The following is a 23,037-nucleotide window of genomic DNA, read 5'->3' on the forward strand; positions in this document are numbered from 1 at the left end:
TCCCCCGCGGCGGGCAAGAGCCGAGCGGGCTCTAGACCGACGCGGCCGTTCTTCGTAGCCTCCGCCACCTCGGTAGGAGCTGTCGCGTTCGCCCGCTTGGCCACCATGTCCGCCCAGGCGCAGATGCGGGCTCTGCTGGACCAGCTCATGGGCACGGCTCGGGACGGTGAGTCTGGGCGGCCGACCAGGCGAGGGGCTGGGGCGAGAGTGAGGCGAGGCCGCCGGGCGGCCCGAGGCGGGGGCCATGGCCGTCTGCGTCTGCGCGGGGCTCAGCGCCCCTCCCCCGCTCGCGGACAGCCGGCGTCGGGCCTTTGTCTGAGCCGGTTCGCCTCCACCGAGCCCGCGGCCGGGCTCCCAGTGGGCCGGCCGTGGGTCTGGGGCAGGCTTCTTCCTCGGAGTCCGCGCGAGGGGCTCCTGCGGCTTCCCGTCGGCGCAGCGGCCCTGCGCCCCCGCGCGAACCGGAGAGTCGGCGAAGGGCTGGAACCAGCACGGGCTCTGGGTCGCTGGCAGCCAGGCGGCGGAATTCTCTGTGGCTCCTCAGGGCAGAAGAATGGGCCTCGAAACCCTGGGGCGTTCTGTCCTGTACCGTTGAAGGGTAGCCATAAATTGAGCTTTTCTAATGTGGGTTTCTGTCCAGTACTTCTCCAGCCCCTCTTTCCCCCAACCACACAGGAGAGCCTCTGCTTAGGCAGCGCTTGGCGGTCGTTAGGTAGGTTGTACTGTAGGGAGGAGCGAAAGATCATGGTTGTCTCAGGATAAAGCGGTTGCATCCTTGCAAAACAAATACCTGCTGTGGTTTGTTTCCTTTTCTACTGAAGTAATGAAGTTGTAAGTTCACACTGGCACATTCTCAGGGCTGTGCAGATTCTTTGCACTTTATTTCATAGGTGAATAAGTGCTTTTTAGCTTTCTTTGTTTATTGAGTTGCTTTTGAATTGCTTCCCATATTTTTATTTCATACAAACTGAACAATTGTGGCCCCTCTATTTTATTTATAAAGGTTCAGTGTATCTTTGCCTGCCTACATCAATCTGCAAGGGAGTTGCAGAAAAGCCTCATGTTCATCGAGCCGTGAGTCACAACCAATTTCTAAGCTGTTATAACAAAAAAGTGTTTGCTTTTTTTCACAAGTAACTTTAAAAGTGTAGTTTAGAAAGAAAACATTTTCAATAAAAAGACACTACATTAATCCTGGATGCTTGCAAGTCCTAAAATATATTCCTCCTTGACTATTACACAGCTCTGTGTCCTATACACAGATTAGCTTTAAAATTTGTCACATACCACTTTGCCTTTACTTTTATGTATCATTCCCCCTGACTTCCTTACTGCAGGTGTGGGCAAGAAAACTTTTCCTTTAAAACTTTTCAACAGCGGGCATAAAATTCTGCAGCTGAGGTCTTGAAGAATGCAGATGGGTACAGTATGTGTTGGAGCTCACAGTGTGTATTGACTAACCTAGTTCCTTTTTGCTTTTTTTGGTATTGTCTTGTTAAAAGTGACTCCCAGGTGCCAACTTTCTTTTTTAAGGGTGGGGATGAAAGGGGAATGAGAAAAATAGATCTAGATTATTTAACAGTCAGTGATAAGAGTTTGAAACCTTTCTTCTTTATGTAAATTTGGGCAAACCACCGCTTTTGTGTTTCTCCATAACAAAAAGATTAAGCTAATAAGTAGATTTTGTTTGTAGAAATTATCAACTATAAGTCACACAGTTGATTGATGGCACTCATTGGTATCTCACTGCCCACATGTATATGTATTAGACAATGGCCTTTTGGTGCTCAGTCTTTTACTTCTGACTCCTTGACTTCTTTTGGCACAAAGATGGAGTCAGATATCATTGTGATTCTTCATGGTAAATTTGGCCTCCAAAAAAAATTCTGTATTCTACTCCAGTTGTAAATGTCTCTAGATCAGCTTTTCAGTATATGTGATGGGGAAAACACAGAAATGATAGTCTGCAAATCATCCAGGTGAATTGTTGTACCAGATATCCTTTTGTGATTAGCCTGATAATATTGTCTTATTTAAAACCACAAATGAATTTCAGGAGACGAAACCAGACAGAGGGTCAAGTTTACAGATGATCGAGTCTGCAAGAGTCACCTTCTGGACTGCTGCCCCCATGACATCCTGGCTGGGACGGTAGGTACATTTTTGGGGACCTCAGGAAATACTCACCCTGGGTGTTGTGTAGACAGTGAAGGGTTTTCAGGTTAAATTTTATTTTCCTCCAACAGGCAGAAATTACTTGCTAATTTTCAAGTTAGTGTGGTGGAATTTTATGTTATGGAACATATTTCAGTGGTGTGAAATTCTGTTTGTAAGAATTTATCAAGTTTTTGTAAAATCATTCACAATGAAATACATACAACTAAGTAGTACAAACGTTCTAATGTAGCACAATATGCACTTTATGTCAGCCTGTAGTTCTTTGAAAATTCTGGATGGATTTGTTTGTATGATTACTGGTTGACTATATTCTAGGCTCTTTACCAAGCAAGGTACATTTTCTTCTTATATAGTTTTTTTTTTTTTTTTAACAGTTGGGGATAGCATTAATTTTTTAGTTTTTATTATGTCACTTTTTTGTGAAATCCATACATTATCCAGTGACTGTAGAATCTATTTCAGGTGAACAAAATGGATGTTAGTTTTGTGGAACACCTTTTTGTGAAATCCATACATTATCCAGTGACTGTAGAATCTATTTCAGGTGAACAAAATGGTTGTTAGTTTTGTGGAGTTTACATTTATTCAAAATTAAATACAATTTAAGAAGAATAAGTGGTGGAGGATCATCTATTCATTCACTTAAAGCAAAAGTGTTCTACGAAGGATCCCCCTTTTAAGTCTTTACGGCTGCCTTGTGGAATGTAAAAACTGCCCACTTGTGTTCCAGAAAACATTTCTTCATGGTGAATCATGGCTTCTGTTATTACCATGTTGGGAACATATCTGCTGAGGAACTGCTCAGCTATACTACGTCTTCAAGACTGGCATTTCTGGCCGTAGACATGAAATGAACACCAAACTTATGCCTGGGTTACTTGGGACCTGCTTGCAGTCTAACCCAGGGTAGAAAAACATCATACTGTTATTTTCTGTAGCAAATTGTGAGTAATGTGTGCAGATTAGTAATCTCCATTAGTGATGAGCAGTATAGCAGTAGGATACATTCTTGTGTAGGAATCACAACTTGGAAACATTGACAAATCCATACCAGAAAAAAGCAGTAAAGCAGATGGACATGAACCCTACTGAGGATTTCAGTCATATTTTCATTGGTCAGAGCCCTTTGGCATTGCTCTGGAACACTGGCAAGAAAAATAATCAGAATAAGGGTTTCCCATAGGTGCTTTTTGTTAGGTTAAAAGTTATTTGCTTAATATTTATTATTAGACCACTGCTGTGTGCCAGGTGCTAGAGATACCAAGCCAGTGGTAAAATCCACACTCTTATTTAGTGGGAAAGAGGGTGGACAGCAAGTAGATAACTAGCTGTTTTAGGCTAGGATGATATGGAAAGGCTTCTGAGGGACATTTGAGCAGAGACCTGAAAGGTGAAAGAACACATGAGTGTGGTTACAGGGATATCATGTTCTGGGTGGAGGCAAGATCAGAGGGAGCGTGTCTGATCTGTTATGAGGGAGGCAGAGCTGTGGAGTTAGGTGAGTGGAAAAAAGTAATGGGCTTGGTGGATCATTGTAGTGCTTGAATTGGGCAAGATAGCTCAACAGAGATGTTTAATTAGAGCAGGCTGAGGAGGAGGAGGAGGAGGAGGAGGAATAAACCCAGGAAGTATAGATGCACATGAAGACAGTGCTTTGCAAAGGTTAGAGGCTGCTGAAAATAGGGTGAGGATTGGGAATTCTAAAGGAGGTTGTGAGTGTTGAGCTTTGCTATGGGCTTTTTGGAGGTGAGGTATAGTGGAACCAGATCACTCTTCTGTGCAGTTCTTTTTGCAGTACACTGAAGAGGAATGAACATAGTTCTTTAGCAGCAGAGAGAAAGTGTTTGTAATCTTCAGCCTGCTGAGGGCTGCTCCTGGTCCAGGTTTTAATGGGGTGGGTCAGGAAGTAATGGAAATAATTATTGAGGCCTATGGGAAAATGTAGTGAGTTTGGAAGATGAAAGTAGCAATTGGAGGTAAGGTGGTGTACTAGGTCTTGGTAGAACTTCCATTTTCTGAAGATTCAGGCACCTCTAGTTGCCTTCCTTGTCAACAGTGGATTTTTTTGTTTGTTGTTTGTTTGTTTGTTTTTTCCTCATTGGGATTGAACATGGTGGTGCTTTACCATTGAGCTATCTTCCTAGTTGTCTCACTAAATTGCCCAGGCTGGCCTTCAACTTGGGATCTTTCTGTCCCAGCCTCCCAAGTTGCTGGGGTTGCAAGGTATGCACCATCACCTGGCTTTCTTTTTTGTGGTACTCAACCACTGAACAAATCCCCAACCCTTTTTATTTTACTTTTGAGACTGTTCTTGCTAAGTTGCCCTGGCTGATCTTGAACTTGTGTAATTCTCCTGCCTCAGTACTCACTACTAGTTGGAATGTATACCATTATGTTTGGGTTTCTGTCAGCCATGTTAGACCACCAGAGCATAGAGTGGAAAACATAGGTGTTGGTACTACATCTCATAGTTAAAAATGGTCTGACACATTGGACTTCATAGCCAAATTGGAGTATTTTGGAAGAATTTAATGTGAGATATCAATTCAGCTTGGTGTTTCAGCTACTTGTGGAATGGCCAGTGTCTCCTTGCTTCCTGACATAGCTGGAAAGGTATACCAAAAAAGGTAGTCATGGATCCCAATCCTGTACTTGTACTCTGTTTTAGCAGTGACTTTTTTTTTTTTTTTTGTACCAGAGATTGAACTCAAGGGCACTCAACCACTGAGCTACATCCTCAGTCCTGTTTTGTATTTTATTTAGAGAAGGGTCTCACTGAGTTGCTTATTAGCGCCTCGTGGTTGCTGAGGTTGGCTTTGAACTCCTGTCTCAGCCTCATGAGTCGCTGGGATTACAGATGTGCACCACTGCACCCGGCTTTAACAGTGAATTTTGAGAGCCCTCACGTCAATAAATAAAGTGTTAAGCTTTGCTTAAGGTGAGATTTTCTAATGTCAAAACTTGCTTGATAGTTGAGTGTTTAAAATAGAAGCCAGTGTGCACTTAAGACTTTTTGTACTTGAGTTAAAAGGTTTTAGTTCTTAACTTCCTTTGGTGATGGTTTTTTCTTTCAACAACAGAGCCTTTGTAAGCACTTAGTTCCATTTGTGGAAATTATGTATCTATCTGTCTATTTATTTTTGGCTGTACTAGGGATTGGCCCTGGGGTACTCTACCACTGAGCTACATCCATCTCCCTCTTTATGTTTGAGACAAGGTCTTGCTAAATTCCTCAGGCTGGCTCAAACTTGCAGTCCTTCTGCTTCAGCCTTCTTAATAGCTGGGATTACAGGCCTGGCCCACCACACCTGGCTGAATAGTAAGTACCCAGGCCAGGTGCAGTGGCACACACCTATAATCTCAGCTATTCAGGAGGCTAACACAAGAAGATCACAAGTTTGAGGCCAACCTTGACAATTTAGCAAATCCTGTCTCAAAAAAAAAAAAAAAGAACTGGGTGTGTAACTCAGTGATAAAGTGCCCTTGGGTTTAATCTCTAGTATCAAAAAAAAAAAAAAAAGTAATGGTACTTAGAAAAGCTTATGAAGCAGAAATTATCAGGTTTACAGGGTTGATGATCTTACTTGAAACTTTGGCTTTTAGAACCACTGTTTACCCTTCTTCTAGACCCCCTATATAATCAGCATAACGTGAGCTACATCTGACTTCAGAATAAAAATAATGGAGAAAAGTCACAAAATGAAGATAAATTCCACTACTTGTTTGCCCAACCCCATTCTGGCTCTGTTGCTGGTAAAATGGAATGGTATTTTGTTACTAAGCCTGGCATACATTTTCTACAAGACTAGGCCTGTCCTTTAATTTGCATAGGATGTGAGGATTTTATAATCCAGGAACTTTAAAAAATAGTTTTGATCACAGTTACAGGTTTTTTTTTTTTAATATTTTTAGTTATCGGTGGATCTTTATTTTTTACTTATTTGTATGTGGTGCTGAGAATTGAACCCAATGCCTGACACATGCTAGGGAAGCGCTGTATCACTAAGCCACAATCCCAGCCCCATAGTTATAGTTTGAGCTTAAAGGAGTTACTGGAGTTCAATGTTATTTATTTATTTATTTTTTTTACTAATTATGTAGACATGTGCTTTTTTTCTGATCAGGTAAATTTTTGTTAATTTAATACCATCTGTGCAAACTTCTTTATTGTTATCCAAATGGCCAGAGTGGAGGTGCCTACACAGAGTTGTGGTCTTAGGGTTTAGATAAAAAGCATTCGTTGTTACCTATTTAGTCTACATCTGGTTAGAACGCATAGTAGTACATCAAGCTAATCTTACAACACAGATCATTTTGTTTTAGTAAGAGGGCTTATTATTTCTCAAGTTTGGCAACTGAGTGATCCAGTTATGTGTCTGGGGTCATTTACCAGGTTAGAAGAATTTTGGGATGATTCTTTGGACTCTGAATCAGCCCTTTCTGCTTTAATTATATCAAGAGCCACACAAAGCCACTTGTTAGGTTGTGTTGTAATTGCCAGAACTCAATTTCTGATTCATCTTTCCTTTTTGCTTTCTTGTTTCTTCATCTTAAGCATAGAGCATCTTTTTTCCTTTTTATTTATTTATTTTTTTATTTCATTTTCTTCATAATAGGGATCAAATTCATAACCTTGTACATGCTAAGCATCCGTTTCACCTCTAAGCTACATCCCCAGCCCTGTTTTTAAATTTTGAGACAATATCTCTTTTGTCCATATTGGCCTGGAACTTGGGATTCTCCACGATCAGCCTCTTTTTTTTAAATAGAGTTTTTAAAAAAAATTTTTTTTTAGTTGTAGTTGGACAGAACTTATTTTTATGTGGTGCTGAGGATCGAACCCAGGGCCTCACACATGCAAGGGAGGCACTCTACCACTGAGCTACAGCCCCAGCCCCACGCTCAGCCTCCTTGCATGGTCTGCCTTCTCTCAGCCAACATGGAATAGTTTGAGTAGCCAAGATCACAAGGAGGAATTCTAGAAAGCTGTTACGATGATACTGTGTTCTGGCCCTTGCCAGTTGCACCCCTTAAAACATTCATTACTGAATGCTTCACCTGCAGCAGAAATAAGACTGGTGGTGCCAGGAATGGTGGCACACCTCTGTATTCCCAAGACCCTCAAAGTAAAGTAAAAAAGGGCTGGGAACGTAGTTCAGTGGTAGAGCACTTGGCTAACATGTGCAAGGACGTGTGTTCAATGCCAGTACTGCAAATAAAGAGTAAGTGCATAAAGGTGGTGAGAGCTAATATGATAGGTTTTCTTGATTGCAGTTCACTTATCTGAATTAGAGATGCACCTTTACACTGTTGAGTGCTTCATTTCCAGGTATCTCGTAATCATGGTGGTAAAAGAAACTTCTCAGCCATATTTGATTTCTTAATTTTCTTGTCAAGTTTTAGTACTCAAAAAAATATAGTTTATCTTATCTGTTGAAATACCAAGTCATAGTTGGGCACAGTGGTGCATGCCTCTAATGCTGAGATAGGAATATTGTAAGTTCAAAGCCAGCCTCCGCAACTTATCAAGGTTCTAAGCAATTTAGTGAGACCCTATCTCTGAATAAAATATAAAAAGGGCTGGGGATGTTGCTCCATGGTTAAGCACTCCTGGGTTCAATCTCTGATTCCAAAACATAAAAAGTAATTCAAGGCCTGTTATATGTTCTGCAACTTTCTGCAAAATATTCATATGTGAATGTTTTGTTCTCCCACAGCGCATGGATTTAGGAGAATGTACCAAGATCCACGACTTGGCCCTCCGAGCAGATTATGAGATTGCAAGTAAAGAAAGAGATCTGTTCTTTGAATTGGATGTAAGTGTTATTTGGTCTTCATCCCTACTATAAAGAACCAAATGTAGAATAAGAATAATGTAGTATTCCTAAATTAGTAAGCAAAATAATGAAATAGGCACTTGTTATCACTTTTCTTTAGCAGAGTACTAGAGTATTATTCTACATCTGTGTATTATCCTTTTTTTTTTTTTAATATTTTTATTTATTTTACTTTTCGGCGGACACAACATCTTTGTATGTGGTGCTGAGGATCGAACCCGGGCTGCAAGCATGCCAGGCGGGTGCGTTACCGCTTGAGCCACATCCCCAGCCCCCTATTATCTTATTAACTATCCAGGATTTTGTATGTATGATTTTCTTTCAAAAACATTATTACATATTTTTATGATTCTTGTTTGTTTTGAGCTTTATAAATATGGTTTCAAGCATGCTTATAAACCAACTACTTGGGGGTGGGATTGTGGCTCAGTGTTAGAGCATTCGCCTAGCACATGCGAGGCCCTGGTTCAATCCACAGCACCAAATAAAAATAAATAAATAAAATAAAGATATTGTGTCCAATTACAGCTAAAAAATAAATATAAAAAAACCCCCAACTACTTGTGAGGCTGAGGCGGGAGGATCCCAAATTGAAGGCCGACTTGGACCAACTTAGCGAGAACCTGTCTCAAAATAAGAAAAGGGCTATAGCTCAGTGGTAGAACAGCCCTGGGTTCAATCCCAGTACTGCAAAAAAAGGTGAGGCGGGCAGTGCTGGGAATGTAACTCTGGTGTGAATGAAGCCCTATCTTGATCTGAATTTTTTTTTTCCCCATTCAGCATTACATTTCTGCTTACCTCTGTTGTTGGGCATGGTTTATTTTTTCATTGCTGCTCTAAAAACTGTTTTTATTCATAAACATTTGGATTGATTCTAGATTTCCTATTACAAATAATAATAGGAATTTTTAAAATAGCTTCTTGGTTGCATGTATGGGGATTTAGATAGGGTATATTCCTAGCAGATGATTTTCTTCTTGTTTGTACCCCTAATATCAGTGCATATACCCCTGCCAATACTTACGTATAATCAGATTGCTAAATTTTTGCAAATAAGCAGTTGTAAAACGGTGACCATTGTCTTGAGACTTAGGGTTTCAAAAACTGATAACTTCTATAGGTTTATAGGTTGAAGTCCTCATTTTAGTAAGGAATCTCTTTGGATCATAGATTTTATTAGCATTTTAATTGAACTAAAATGTCAATGCAGTTTTTAAGTGCTGATGAAATTAATGCTAAAAAAGAAATACATTTATGGAAGAAACTGAGATTACAGAAAATAATTGAAATGTATAATAATTTGGTTTATTATGAAGCTTGTGTTTTCCACCAGTGTGGAATACAAAGGTTTTTCAGTGAACAATGTTGAAAACTCTGGATTAGCCATTTGGATAAATAACAGGTTTGATGATGTGATTTCTGTTATCTTAAAATGTTACAAAACCCAGAAAGTGGGGTTGGGGTTGTGGCTCAGCGGTAGAGCGCTCATCTAGCACATGTGAGGCCCTGGGTTCACTCCTCAGCACCACATATAAATAAACAAAACAAATAAATAAATAGAATAAAGATATTGTGTCCAACTACAATTAAAATAATAATAATAATATCTCAGAAAGTTAAAAGAGAAAGCTAGGCACCACTGTCTATTTAGAAACTCAAAATTACCAAAAACATAGATAAATTCCATACCAAACATACCAAAAATTCCCAAACACTCCCAGTGACTGAGGAGGCTCAAGCAGGAGAAGTTCACAGCCAACTCAGCAACTTAATGAGACCCTGTCTCAAAATGAAAAAAGGGGGTGGGCGGGGGTGAGTGGTGGCTGTAATGCAGTGGTAAAGCACCCTTAAGTTCAACCCCCCAGTCCCACCAGAAAATGAATGAATGAATGAATGAAATTCCTTTATGTTGGGACAGATGGTGAGATGTCACTCAAAGGGTACAAAGTTTCTGTTATAAGATGAAGGTCGGTAAACTAGAACAAATTATTTTCAGTATGTTTTCTTCATATGTGAAATTTTTTGGATAAGAACAGCATCAGTAGCTCAATTGGACATTTCTTAGAATGGAGAGTTAAGTGGTTCTAATCTGCCTCCAGGCATCCCAGCAGTGGAGTTGCTTTTTGTATAAGTGAGATTGTCAGTTTCATTCTCATGTATAAATAAGTTAATCAGAAAGTCTAGTGATTGCTGTAAAAGTTGTAATTGCAGGAAGCAGAATGCCTCAGGAACCCTGGCTAGGTAGAGTGAATGGCCTGATTCTTGCCCTTGCACTCTGCTGCTACTGTGTTCTGATACCTGGTGTTGGCACAACATTTCCAGCCTTCCCTATGGCCCGTGGAGGAACATGATCTGAGTCCCAGGCTTAGTACCAGCAGCTCCCTCATGTCCAGGTTGACAGGTTGATTTGTTGAACCATTGTTTTGTGGTCATTGCTTCTGGGAAAAGGACATAGGTGTAATTCTCATGTTATCAAGTTATGGGCTGTCAGTAATCCATGATTTGTTCAGATTGAGTGTATTTGGGTAGGAGGTACTAGGACTGAACCCAGGGTGCTTTACCATTGAGTTACTCCCCTAGTTCTTCTGATTTTTTTGTGGGGATAGCAAATTGGGGATTGAACTCAGAGGCACTCGACCACTGAGCCATGTCCCCAGCCCTATTTTGTATTTTATTTAGGGTCTGAGTTGCTTAGCACCTTGCTTTTGCTGAGGCTGGCTTTGAAATTGCAATTCTCCTGCCTTCTGAGCCACTGGGATTACATGGCATGCACCACTGTCACTGTGCCCAGACTTTTTTTTTTTTTTTTTTTTTTAGTGAAGTTGGACAAAATACCTTTATTTTATTTTATGTGGTACACGTGCTAGATGAGTGCTCTACCACTGAGCTACAATCTCCACTCTCCACTTCTGATTTTTGAGATAGAATTTTGCTAAGTTGTAGAATATGGCCTTGAATTTAGGATCCTCCGCTTTAGTCTCCCAAATAGCTGGGATTATAGGCATGTGCCCCCATACCTAGCTAATTTAGATTTTTCTAAAGAAGTTTGAAGCCATATGGGACATATTTCTGTAGCTTGTCAGATGTTTGAGTATTATTTTTTTCATTATTGAAATAATTCTGTGAGATACACATTGATCTGCAGTGTATCTGAAAGTGTTGAATTTCTTTCTGCCATAATTCATGAAAGCAGCATGGTACAACCCTTGGGAAGGAATCAGATTCAGTTCTGTGGGTCACTCATGTATAGGATCCGTTTTTATCAGTCATAATAAACAGATAATTGACACCAAAATGGTGACATTTACTAATAAACAAATATATTAAATGCAACCATCATTTTGATTTGTGTGTTTAAACATTTTTTTTTGTTAGGAATCAGGATGTAGCTGAGCAGTAGAGTGCTTGGTTAGTGTGTTCAAGGCCCTGGGTTTAGTCCCCAGGACAACCAAGAAATACACTATTTTTTAAAAAAATATTTATTTTTAAGTTTTAGGTGAACACAATATCTTTATTTTACATTTACGTGGTGCTGAGGATTGAACCCAGTGCCTCATGCATGCTAGGCGAGCACTCTATCACTGAGCCACAACCCCAGCCCCAAGAAATACACTATTAATGATAAATAAAATAAACCAAGTTGTTGTGGTCAGATCAACAAGAACGCTTTTACACTGACGCTACTGTTAAGACTCCTGTTCCTTTTGGTGGGGGCGGGAGGGTGTAAACTGGAAATTGAACCCTGCAGTGCTCTTACTACTGAGCTACATCCCCAGCCTGCTCCTTTTTATGTGTGTGTGTGTGTGTGTGTGTGTGTGTGTGTCTGTCACTGAGGATTGAACCCATGGCCTTGTGCATGTGAGGCAAGCACTCTACCAATTGATCTAAATCTCCAATCTCCCTACCCCTTTTAAATATTTTTTTAGTTGTAGATGGACATGATATCTTTATTTTTATGTGGTGCTGAGGATTGAACCTTGTGGCTCATATATGTGAGGCAAGTGTTCTACCAGTGAGCTACAAACCCAGCCCCCAGCTCTTTTTATTTCTGATTTTGAGACAGGGTCTCACCAAGTTGGTTAGGGCCTCACTAAGTTGCTGAGGTTGTCTTTGAACTTGGGATCTTCTGCCTCAGCCTCTTGGGCTATTGGGATTACAGGCCTATACCACATGCCAGGCTTAAAGTTTTATTTATTTTATTTTTTAAAGAGAGATTGAGAGAGAGAGAGAGAGATTTATTTTTTAGTTTTTGGCAGACACAACATCTTTGTTTGTATGTGGTGCTGAGGATTGAACCCGGGCCGCACGCCTGCCAGGCGAGCGCGCTACCGCTTGAGCCACATCCCCAGCCCCTTAAAGTTTTATTTTTGAGACAAGGTTTTACTGTATTGTCCAGGCTGGCCTAGAGCTTCTGTGTCCAGTGATTCTCCTGACTCAGCTTCCAGAGTAGCTGTTACTACAGGTGTGTTGCATTGTATCAGGCTATAGTGCTGAGTCTTGGTACATTGGTTAAAAAGATTCTGTCCTATAGAAGGCTTTATTATTGAGGTTTATTCTTTCTTTTTTTTTTTTGTGGTGCTGGAGATTGAACCCAGGGCCTTGTGCATGCAAGGCAAACACTCTGCCAACTGAGCTATATCCCCAGCCTGAGGTTTATTATACATGGTTTAAATGGCATTTGACTTTTAATATGATATTGTATATAATTTAGAGGTCTTGCCAATCCTTTATATAAATTTAAAATATTAAATAGATGAGTCATCTCTAATTGTTCATCAGGTATACTTGCTATGGAAGAAAACCCATAAAATATTTATTGGATCATTTTGAATCATTGAAGTAGTCAAGAAAACTAAAATATACAGGAGGGATTAACGTACTTATGTTAAAACCAGCTTTATTACACAGCTTTAGATCATAGAAAATAGATGTGATATGAAAAGAATAACTTGAAAAACTGGTTGGTTGGACCAGAAATTGTATGCTTAAGTATGAAAATTTAATGCAGTTTTAAAGGATACACATTACACTCTTATAATTTCTTGGAAAAGGGAAGGGGAAAGAATTATTTTTGGGGGGGTGGGTGGGTACTGAGGATCGAACCCAGAGGCACTTTTATCACTAAGCCACATCCCCAGCCATTTTTATTTTTTATTTTGAGACAGGGTCTCTGTCTCAAATGCTTAGGGCATTACTGAGTTGCTGAGGCTTGCCTAGAACCTGTGAGCCTTCTGCCTCAGCTTCCCAAGGTGTTGGGATTACTGAAGAATTATGTTTTCTACATCAGATAAAGCTATTAGATTTATTAGGTTGCTAATATAGTCAGCTTAAGTTTATCAGATTGCTAATATAGTAGGCAAAAGCAAAAAAAAAAAAAATTTAAAAGTTTCTACCTTGTAATTTATTTCTGCAAATCTGTGCTAAGAATGTGATTAGAAGCTGGGTGCTACCAGTGCTTGCCTCTGTTTCTAGCAGCTTGGAAGCTCACAGGAGGATCACACGTTTGAGGGCAGGCTTGTCTTAGAAATTTTATCCCCAATCCCCATCCCTGCTTAAAAAAAAAAAAAATCCATTGGATATATACACAGATTGGCGCATAATACATGCAGAATTTGTGGCAGGGTTATTTGTAAGATTTAAAAATTGGATGCCACAAATAAAGTTTGTTATCAGTAGCAAAAAAACCAAAAGCTTTTTTTTTTGTTTTTGTATGTTCTCAGTGACCATGTATTGCTTATTCAGAGAATTCATAGTTGGGCTTTAAAAATACGGAGGTTGGAGCTGGGATTGTGGCTCAGTGGTAAAGCCTTGCCTAGCGTGTGTGAGGCTCACTGGGTTTGATTCTCGGCACCATACACAAATAAATAAATAAGGTTGGCCAGGTATGGTGGCTGTGGCACATGCCAATGATTCCAGTGACTGGAGGCTGAGGCAGGAGGATTGTGAGTTTGAGGCCAGCCTCAGGAACTTAGTGAGGCCATGCCTTAAGATGAAAAAATAAAAAGGTTGGTGATGTGGCTCAGTTTATAAAAGCACCTTTGGGTTCAGGGTCTAGTACCAAAAAAAAAAAAAAAAAAAAAAGGCGAGGCAATAAGCATTTACTGGCCTTTCTCTGCCTGTCATGCACCCTGCAGGCAGCTGGAAGCAACAGACGAGGGTTTGTGGGTGGTGGTGTTTTTTGTTGTTGTTTGTTTGTTTGTTTGTTGCATTGCTGGTGTATAACCCAGGGCCTCTTGCCTGCTAGTTAAGTGCTAAGCTGTACCCCAGCTTTTTATTTTTATTTTGGCACAGGGTCTCACCAAGTTTCCCATTGGCCTTGAGCTTCTGATGGCCTGCCCCAGTCTCCAGAGGAGCTGGGTTAGTTGTGTGCTGTGACACCAACTTCAGAGTAGATTAATTCTTCTTGTCTATGTCTGTGTGTGTGGGTGGGTGGGGTGCTTTGGGGGATGTGCCCCAGGGCGCTGTACTGTATCCCCAGCTCTTTTAATTTTGAGACAGAACCCTAGTACGTTGCCCAGGGTGGCCTCTAATTTGTAATCCTTTGCCTCAGCCCCTGTCACTGGGATTACAGTTGTGGCTGTCATACTTGGCTTCCCACAGGTTAATTCTTTTTCTTTCTTTTTTTTTTTTTTTTTGCTGTGGTGCTGGGGATTGAACCCTGGGCCTTGTGCATCTGAGGCAAGCACTCTACCAACTGAGCTATATCCCCAGCTTTCACAAGTTAATTCTCTTTTTTGTTGTTGTTGTTAAAATTTTTTTAGTTGTAGATGGACACAATTTCTTTCTTTCTCTTTTTTCTTTATTTCTTCCTTTCTTTCTTTCTATCTCTTTCTCTTTTTTCTCTTTCTCTCTCTCTCTCTTTCTTTTTTTCGTTGAGGATTGAACCCAGGGTCCCACACCTGCGAGACAAGTGCTCTACCATTGAGCTACAGCCCTAGCTCTCACAGGTTAATTAATTAATTCTTTCTCTCTCTCTCTTTTTTTCTTAAGTATTTATTTAGTTGTAGATAAATACACAGTATCTATTTTTATGTGGTGCTGAGGATCGAACCCAGTGCTTCACGTATGCAAGGCAAGAGCTTTACCACTGAGCTACAGCCCCAGCCCTCACAGGTTAATTCTTAAATGCCACAGACTGATCGTGTTTGGTCAACTTTTTAACAAACTGTTTCAGAGTAGTTGCTGGAAGCCCATATTTCCTGTTCAAGGATTCTGTCAGGAATATGAGGCTTTGCTGGCAAGAAAAAAAAAAGGAGGAGGATGTCCTATTCATGAAACTTTGGTAGAGTGGTGGCATAGGCAGACTCTTTTAGACACTGCATACAAGTCCTTTTTGCTATAAATTTTTTAAAAGCAGGTTAAAGGTATGATTAAGTAGATATATTTCTACCAAAAGGACTAAAAATATGAATTTATCAGTAATTTATTTATTTATTTTTTAAGGGAGAGAGAGAGAATTTTTTTTAATATTTATTTATTTTTTAGTTCTCGGCAGACACAACATCTTTGTATGTGGTGCTGAGGATCGAACCCGGGCCGCACGCATGCCAGGCGAGTGCGCATGCCAGGCGAGCGCGCTACCACTTGAGCCACATCCCCAGCCCAGTAGTTTATATTTACTGTTCTGAGGCCTTGAGTTTATGGGCCCCACTCTTGGGAAGAAGGGGTGTGCCAGGTACTTTTAAGAATTCCTGTTTCATGACACTAACCTCTAAGATGGGAACTAAGGAAAGTCACATTTTAAAGAACATGCTGGGTTAGAAGACTTCTCTGGGGTCTGCTTTTTCTATGCTGTTTTTACCACTTATTTGTTAGGTTTTCAAACATCCAAAGCCATAACCAGTTTGGGTTCTGCTGGTGGTATAAGTAATTGCTTTGCTCAGTGAAGGCACTGGCAGAATTGTCAGGTCTCCATCCTCCATTCCCCCTACGCCCCATAGAACCCTGGGTCTTATAGGTGCACAGTGCTGTCATTGAGTGGACAGTAGGGGCACTTCCTAGGCAAGCCTTGGGCATCTTAGGTTCTTATTGGCAGCTTTGATCCCAGGTGAGTGCAGGTGACCAGTTCTTCATCTTCCTGGGAATTAGCATGCAACTGTGTTGGCACACACAAAGACTAAATCATTTAATTTCCTCATGGTTTGACTTGAACACAATGTTTATACTACCAGTAACAGGAACTATGATTTTTCTCAGTTACGGAGTTGGAACTGGAGTCAGACATAGTGAGTGGGGGATGATTTGCCCTTTTCAGTCCCTGGGAGACTTGGCAGCCTCCTGGAGCCTCATTCCTGTTTGTGATAATTTGAAGAAATGTTGGAGACTCCTTTCTAGTGTCCCTCTGGTCATGAAGTAACACTGATCTCTGGAGCATCTTCTGATAACCACCCTGCTGTCCGCCTTTGGAGGAGGAATCCAGATCATAACTTCTTAACCTGTTGTTCTTTCAGTTGCTTTCTCATCTCCAACCCACCTTTTCCTTTCTGTTTTGGTAATTTGTTACTTTGTATAAATCTGTCATCACCACTAAATGTTCTTTTTTTTTTTTTAAGAGAGAGACAGAGAGAGAGAGAGAGAGCTTTAATATTTATTTTTCTCGGCGAACACAACATCTTTGTATGTGGTGCTGAGGATCGAACCTGGGCCGCATGCATGCCAGGCGAGCGCACTACCGCTTGAGCCACATCCCCAGCCCCACTAAATGTTCTTTATTGAACATACTGAACATGATGCCATCATTAGCTAGGTGACTAATGAAGGAGATATTTCTCTTTCATTGCTAGTATAGACTGATGGTTGGAAGTTGATGTCCTGTTTGTGTTTACCTGTAGTTATGTTGGCCTTTGCCAGGCTGAAACAAATTAACCTTAGTGCCTATGACAGCTTATTCATTCTTCATGTTTCACACCAATGCTTTTCAGAGTAAGCAGATTTTGTAGAATTTCTTTTCCTTCTTTGTGAACTGGTATTCCTTCTGTAGATAGTAGGCAATAACTAAATTTATTCACAACTCTCAGTAATATCTTTATTTATTTATTGGATTGAATCTAGGGGTTCTTTACCACTGAGCCACATTCCCTGCCCTTTTTTTATTTTTGAGACAGAGTCTTGCTGAATGCTGAGGCTGGCTTTGAACTCAGTCCTTCTGCCTCAGCTTCTCTAGACGCTGGGATTACAGACGTGTGCCATTGCATCTGGCTTCTATGTAGCCATTTCTATCCCAGAGAGATGTGTTCTTGACAATGTTGTCAAATTTTGAAAATGCACAAGAAAGTCACATGAGAACACCGCGCTTCCTAGCATTCATTTGATTTAACAAAACCTTTGATTTATTGGAATTACAGATTGGTTAGCTATAGCTGAAACTACAGGCTTTCAGAAACTAACTGAATAGTGCATTCCTAGTACACCAAGGGGTGCCTTGAGTTTATGGCATGCATCATCATTGATCATCTTTCTTTGCTTTTCCTGAGCTAGGCAATGGATCACTTGGAGTCCTTTATTGCAGAGTGTGATCGGAGGACTGAGCTTGCCAAGAAACGGTTGGCAGAAACACAGGAGGAGATCAGTGCAGAAGTTTCAGCAAAGGTATACCAGGGGTCCTTGGTACAGATCGCTGTCTGTAATTGAATTACTGGTGGGTGGCGCTGTGCCTCAGCATCAATGAGTGAGTGACTAAGCATGCCCATGCCAGAGGGTCTCACCCCTAGAGCTGCTGCCTTGCCTTTTTTCCTTATCTGTTTCCCCCCTCTATACATAATTTCTTTAACTTTGCTTATTTGTTTGTTTAGGACACTAGGGATTGAGCCCAGGACCTTGCTCACACTGGGCAACACTCTGCCACTGAGCTATACCCGAATGAATCCTTTTTATTATTTATTTATTTTTTTGGTAGTAGACATTGAACCAGATTACTTAGCCACTGAGCCACATCCCCAGCCCTTTTTAATTTTCTGTTTATTTATTTTTTCTATTTATTTTTTAGGTACAGGTGGACACAATATCTTTGTTTTATTTTTATGTGGTGCTGAGGTCTGAACCCAGTGCCTCACACATGCTAGGCAAGCACTCTGCCTCTGAGCCCCAGCCCCAACCTTTTATTTTTTATTTGAGACAAAATCTCGCTAAGTTGCTGAGGCTGAGTTTGAATTTGCAGTCCTTTTGCCTTAGCCTCTGGAATCATTGGGGTTATAGGCTTGCTCTATGGTGCCTAGCCCCAACCCTCTTTAAATTTCATTTTTGATATAGGACCTTGCCAAGTTGCCCAGACTAACCTCAAACTTATGATCCTCCTGCATTAGCCTCCCAATTTCTGGGACTAACAGGCATGCAACCATCTCACTCAGCTTAATTTTTTTTTTTTTTAAAACATCTCCATATGAAAGCGGAAACAAGAAAAATTCGAGGAAGATGATCAAACTGTGATCTATCCACATCCACCTGGGGGAAAGGAGGTAGCTCTGTGGGTGACTGACCCCAGTGTTGGAGCAGTTGCTTTCCTCTCCTGTCCCCTCTTCAGTGGAACCAGGTCTCCTTTGTTTTCCTTCTCAGTGCTGAAGAAGCATTTCTTAGAGAATATGTATTCGCTAATTGGAACAAAGGTGCTATTTTGTTTCTGAAGGTAAATTTATTTTTTTAAATTATTTTTTAGTTGTAGATGAATACAAAACCTTTATTTGTATGTGATACTGAGGATCAAACCCAGTGCCTCATACCTGTGAGGCAAGCGCTTTACCCCTGAGCCACAACCCCAGCCCCCTCTGAAGCTAAATTATATTGATTAATATTTGCAGCATAAGCTTCTGCACTTAAACCCAGACATTTTATTACCTTCCAGAACTGTGGTAGAAGACATGAAAAGAGACACACCAGAAAATAACCAACATGACAGGATTCTTTGAAATGTTGTTTTTGTGGCCCTGGAGATTGAACCCAGTAATGAACTACATCCTCAGTCCTATGTTTTTTTTTTTAAGTTGTCAATGGATCTTTATTTATTTATATGTCATGCTGAGAATCAAACCCTGTGCCTCATATGTTAGATTAGCACTCTACCACTGAGCCATGACCCCATCCCCAGTCTTTTTTTATTTTGAGACGGGGCCTTGCTAAGTTGCCCAGATTGTTCTGAAACTTAGGACCCTTCTGCCCCAGCCTTCAGAGTACCTAGGTGCCGCAGTCTAGCTGGGCACAAAATAACCGAGCCACCTCACAGCCTCGTAGATTCAAACAGCAACTCTTTATTCCCGAACTGTCACCGGCACTCTACATGCACGTTCTAGGAAAATCCACACCTCCACCGGGCTCTGCATCCCAAAATACTCTCTGAATCCTGGGGGAACTCAAGGAGCGGGAGGCGGCAGGATACCCCCTATTCCCATCAGAGTCCACCTTAAACCTGGAACCGCCCTAAACCCAAGGAGCTGGCTCCTGAGGCAGCAGGATACTCCCTAATCCCAGCAGGATACACCCTAAACCTGGACCCACCCTAATCCAGCAGGATCCTCTCTAAATGCTGAACCACCCTGGTCCTTGAGCAGGGTCACCTTTCTCAAACATTCTTGCAGTGTCACTGCAAATGACCTGGGTCCAAGGCAAGCCCATTTCCACAATGGAGAGTCCTCCCTCTAAGCAACATTGGGTAGGCTGACAAAGAAATTGCCATGCGTCATTCCTACTTGGCTATGGCTCTCAGCACCTAGGGTTATAGGAGTGGCCACGGCGCCTGGCTGTGCCACTGCTTTTGTTGGAACACCACAAACAGATTAATGCTTCGACTTCGGGTGGTGGCAATAAGGACGCCTAAAATGTACATGTACCTTGGTATAGATCTTGGCCGTTTCATTTATTTATTTTACTCATTGTTTTTTATCTGTCTGTCTGTCTGTCTATCTATCTATCTATCTATCTTTCTTTCTTTGTGGTACTTGGGATCAAACCCAGGGCCTCACACGTGCTGGTAAGTGCCATGCCACCGAGCCACTATTCCAGCCCTAAGCTACTCCATTTTTTTCCATTGTTGCCTGAATGCAACAATAATTGTCTGTTTTGCATTCAGAATCTTGATTTTAGGTGTCTGCTTACTTGATTATTTCTCCCCTCAGGCAGAAAAAGTACACGAGTTGAATGAAGAAATAGGAAAACTTCTGGCTAAAGCTGAGCAGCTCGGAGCTGAAGGAAATGTGGACGAATCCCAAAAGATTCTCATGGAAGTGGAGAAAGTTCGTGCAAAGAAAAAAGAAGCTGAGGTCAGTGAGTGAAATGTCTTGGGAAGAGAAATGAAAGTTAATTAGTAAACTTTTATTAGAGTGGTTTTGAGTTCACAGAAAATTTGAGAGGCAGGTGCGGAGATTTCCCCATCTATCCCCTGCATCTCCTACACAGCCTCTCCTCTTGTCAGCTCCCTACCACCAGAAATATGTTTGTTACCATTGATGGATGACCTACATCATTATCACCCTAAAGTCCGGAGTTTACACTGGGCTTATCCTACAGAGTAGTTTCACTATCCTAGAAATCCTCTTTAATCTACCTGTTTATTCTGATGAAGATAATGCACTAAAAAATGTGGTCTTGAGTGTGAGAACAACTTTGGATTGGGGGCAGACTCTAGGGTAGAGTGACTCTGGAGACCCCCTGGCTGAACCCCACAGACTCAGAGCTAATTAATAATGGTAAGGGCAGAGATGGTGTGTAAATGCCCTGGTATAGGTCTGGTTTGGGTTATTATTATGCTTCTGGTTGCAGTTGGAGCCTAACACTGGGTAGATGCCTAGTTATATTAACTAAGTTGTGCCAAGGGTTTGTGGGTTTTGGAGCCATGCCTTCCGAGACCAGTCACTTAAGGGAAGCAGGCAGTAGGGTAACTCAGGCTGGGACCTTCAGAATACTGCATTCAGCCATTCACAAGCAATGGGTGGCATCGAAGTTGGCAGAGCAGGCTGGTTCTGGAAGTGCTGACCCCTGGTGAATCGGTGCCCTCAGTGTCATCCTAGATGACATACTCTTTCTCGGGTTTACTTTTTTTTTTTTTTGGTGTTACTGGGTATTGAACTCAGGTACACTCTACTGCTGAGTCATATCCTCAGCCTCTATTTATCTATCTATCTCTCTCTCTCTTTCTCTTCCTCCCCCCGCCCCTCTCTCTCTATATATATATCCGGGCTGCACGCCTGGCATGCGTGCTACCGCTTGAGCCACATCCCCAGCCCACACCCTTATTCTTGTAATTCTTTTCCATAAAGGATGATGAATAGATATATACCACAAATACAGTGCTTTTGTATATGAATGCTTCCATGGGAGCTGGGGTTGTAGCTCAGTGGTAGAGCACTTGCCTGGCATGTGTGAGGCACTGGGTTTGATTCTCAGCACTGCATTATAAATAAATTAAAAGGTCCATTGACAAGCAATATTAAAAAAATAAATAAATAAAAAAGCTCACATTGAGAGCTGAATGCCGGTGGCACCCACTGTTACACCACATCACACAGAAGCACTGTGAGTGTGACAGTTTCAATGATGCGGTGACTCACATGCTTTGTGTGTCATTGGCATGGTGGCATGACTTCCCAAACCTTTACCAGCCTTCCCCTAGTTTGTAGGGTAGTTCGGTTTCTGGGAAATGGAGTGCATATTTAAACTTTGCTAAGAGTTCTATGTTTGGAATGTTGGGCTTCTGTTGCCTCTATCAGTCAGGAGGGAAGCCATGGGTTTCAGTGCATCCTGAGCCCTGCTGACAGGGAACAGATGCTAACTGTTCACCAATGGCTCAGGAAAATTTATACTTTGACTAAATAACTACAGCTTGGTGTTTTTACCCACATGGATGTCAGGTTGCAAAAAAAGAAGCAGTGTGCAGGATTGTGGCTGCCCAAGCCCAGGACTGTGGTATTCTCACCCCTCATTGTGAGAGCTACCCCTAAGAGGCAGTACTATTGCAACACCCTGGGGGACAAGATTAGGATGATTAAGGGTGAGGCTGTTGGGTGGGCATGTGGGGCCCAGCACTGCACCCTTGGAATTCCTTTTTTTTTTTTTTAACATTTTAATTTTTAATTATAGGTTGACATAATACCTTTATTTTATTATTATGTGGTACTGAGGATTGAACCCAGTGCCTCACACATGCTAGGGGAGCACTCTGCCTCTGAACCACAACCCCAGCCCACCCTTCTAAGTTCTAAGAGTAGCAGGCAAGATGTTCAGTAGTCTCAAGGCTGCTTTCCTGCTTTTTGGGTTGTCTTCTGGTAGTTTAGAAACCAAGGGTTTTGCTGTGCACAGTGGCGCACACCTGTGATCCCAGTGACTCAGGAGACCAGGGCAGAAGAATCACAATTTTTAGTCGGGCCTCAGCAATTTAGCAAGGTCTTAAGTGCCAAAGAGAGACTTTTGTCTCAAAATACATAATATAAAGGACTGGGGATGTAGCTTGGTGGTAAAATACTCCTGGGTTCAATCCCCAGTACCAAAAACAAAGGTTATTGTAAATGGAGTCATACTAACAAGTATGGCGGCACATACCTATAACCAACAACTTGTGAGAGTGAGGCAGCAGGATCCCAAGTTTGAGGCTAGCCTGGGCACAAAACTAATAAATGGATTCATATAGTATGTAACTGTTTGAAATTGGCTATTTTCACTCAGCATAAGCAGAGTTTAGGATAGCATTTAAATTTTCTCAACTACAGGGGCTAGGATTGTGGCTCAGTGGTAGAGCGCTTGCCTAGCACGTGCAAGGCCCTGGGTTCAATCCTCAGCACCACATAAAAATAAATAAAATAAAGATATTGCGTCCAGTACAACTAAAAAATAAATATTAAAAAATTTTTTCTCAACTACAAAAGTGAGCATAGGCCCCTTCTCAGAAGGCTCACCTGAGACCACGAACTCATGACTAGGCTGGGAATCATAGCAAGATCCCATCTCAAAACACCTTAGTAAAGTTTCAGACCTACAAAGGGAACAGAAGGATCAAATAATTATCATTTTTGCATGAAGTTTTTTTCCTTAATAAAAGATGGGT

The 23,037-nt window shown here is 41.4% G+C and overlaps 1 protein-coding gene across 7 annotated transcripts in view; it reads left to right on the forward strand.

Annotated features, from left to right (window-relative positions):
- The window catches only part of Luc7l (LUC7 like), a 32,495-nt gene continuing 9,458 nt past the window's right edge, over positions 1-23,037 (forward strand). For 2 of the 7 annotated variants that reach the window (XM_027940917.2, XM_027940918.3), the window contains exons 1-5: positions 2-166; positions 2,054-2,148; positions 7,893-7,991; positions 17,490-17,600; positions 20,117-20,260. In XM_027940917.2, coding sequence (XP_027796718.1) covers positions 106-166; positions 2,054-2,148; positions 7,893-7,991; positions 17,490-17,600; positions 20,117-20,260 — 510 coding nt within the window. In that variant the 5' untranslated portion in view covers positions 2-105. Of the gene's footprint in view, positions 167-1,000; positions 1,072-2,053; positions 2,149-7,892; positions 7,992-17,489; positions 17,601-20,116; positions 20,261-23,037 lie in introns of those variants that run through there. The other 5 variants (XM_027940913.3, XM_027940914.2, XM_027940920.3 and 2 more) reach the window with 4 other exon arrangements.

Source organism: Marmota flaviventris, chromosome 19, assembly GCF_047511675.1.
Source record: "Marmota flaviventris isolate mMarFla1 chromosome 19, mMarFla1.hap1, whole genome shotgun sequence".
NCBI classification, from domain to species: domain Eukaryota; kingdom Metazoa; phylum Chordata; class Mammalia; order Rodentia; family Sciuridae; genus Marmota; species Marmota flaviventris.